Source organism: Sinocyclocheilus anshuiensis, unplaced genomic scaffold, assembly GCF_001515605.1.
Source record: "Sinocyclocheilus anshuiensis isolate Anshui unplaced genomic scaffold, SAMN03320099.WGS_v1.1 scaffold355, whole genome shotgun sequence".
Lineage (NCBI taxonomy): Eukaryota > Metazoa > Chordata > Actinopteri > Cypriniformes > Cyprinidae > Sinocyclocheilus > Sinocyclocheilus anshuiensis.
In genome coordinates, this window is record NW_015549571.1 from 2,040,768 (window position 1) to 2,042,198 (window position 1,431).

Genomic DNA, 1,431 nt, shown 5'->3' on the forward strand with positions numbered 1-1,431 from the left:
ATTTTCTTTTATTGTTGTAATTAATTTATAGCATTAACAAGATGACCCGTTGAATTCATTTTGGGAGCTATGACTGATTGAATGTATTTTTAGTCCAGTGCCTGTATATAAGATTAGTTTTGACCAAGTTCAGAGGCTGTCATATGTGGATCAACTTAATATGTTGTGTGTTTCGATATGAAAAATAACTTTTATATTAATTCAATGGATTTATTGCATTTTGAAGAAACAAAAAGTGTCATGGATTTATTGCATTTTGGGGAAAAAATAATAACGTTTTATAATAAATCTTTGAAAATAAATAAAAACTTTCCCAGAGTTTAGCAGCTTAAAATGATCTGATCACAGACAGAGATGCTAAAATATAACAATAATTCTTGCCTAAAAACTTGCTTCCTTATGCTTTTTAGTTTTACTTCTGCTATAAAGTACTGATATACAGTTTAGGTATAAAAGTAGGTATATAGTTTATAAAAAATTAATTGATTCATTAATTGATGTAAAACAAGCAATTTCCTATCAGCGATACAGTGCAGGTTAAGGGGCTACAAATAAAACAAACAAACGAACGAATGAATGAATGAATGAACGAATGAATGAATGAATGAATGAATGAATGAATGAATGAATTGTTATTATTATTATTGCTGGTTATGTGCAGTACCTCAGAGCTGATGCCCAGAGCGTTCTCCAGACTGCAGCGGTATTTGCCCATGCGCAGGGAGAAATCTCTGTAGCGCTTGTCCACTGCCGTCACCCACTTCTTCAGCTCGGTGACGTGCGTGTGGCCCTTCTCCACAAAATTATCTGCCAGCTGGATCAACATCTTCACTTTCTCTTTAGTTTGCTGCGTCACACATGAACATTATGTGTGTGAGCGTGTGGTTTGATCATTTATGCTCAACACGCGTCATGTCGTGCAGTGACAATCTTTTAAAAGTCCCTCAGAGAGAATGACTTGTTTGAAAGGTTGATGTGGCAGTATGTGTCACGCATTAGAGACTAATAGTAAATGCAGGAGGGAGAGGTGAGGGGAAGGGTTTGTGTCTCTATACCTTGGCAGAGACGCGGACTTCTTCATATTCTTTGAGCAGCTCCTGAGTTTTCTCCACTGAGTCTCCAGGGGACGTGTGAGAGGCGAGATACACCTCTCCTGCCTCCTCGATCCACTCTAACGCCTGACACAGAGACAGACAGACTCCATCAGATGATCCCAATCAACACACAGATCAGTCTGTACAGCGCAAGTGTCCTGAGAGGTCTGGGATTCACACACACCAAACATTCTTCAGCGAATCAAAAACACCCAATGAAGAATGTTCTAATATTAGAATAAAGTGAACAAATCATTTGAATTTAATGTAAAGGAACTATATCTGCCAGCATTTTGCCTTTATTCTTCCAAATATCTTCCATAGAGCTTAAGGTTTA

At 37.6% G+C, this 1,431-nt stretch overlaps 1 protein-coding gene across 1 annotated transcript in view; it reads right to left on the minus strand.

Annotated features, from left to right (window-relative positions):
* The window catches only part of LOC107657356 (kalirin-like), a 231,818-nt gene that overhangs the window by 73,781 nt on the left and 156,606 nt on the right, over nucleotides 1-1,431 (minus strand). Inside the window, 2 exon segments of the mRNA XM_016445398.1 lie at nucleotides 660-847; nucleotides 1,056-1,178. Coding sequence (XP_016300884.1) covers nucleotides 660-847; nucleotides 1,056-1,178 — 311 coding nt within the window.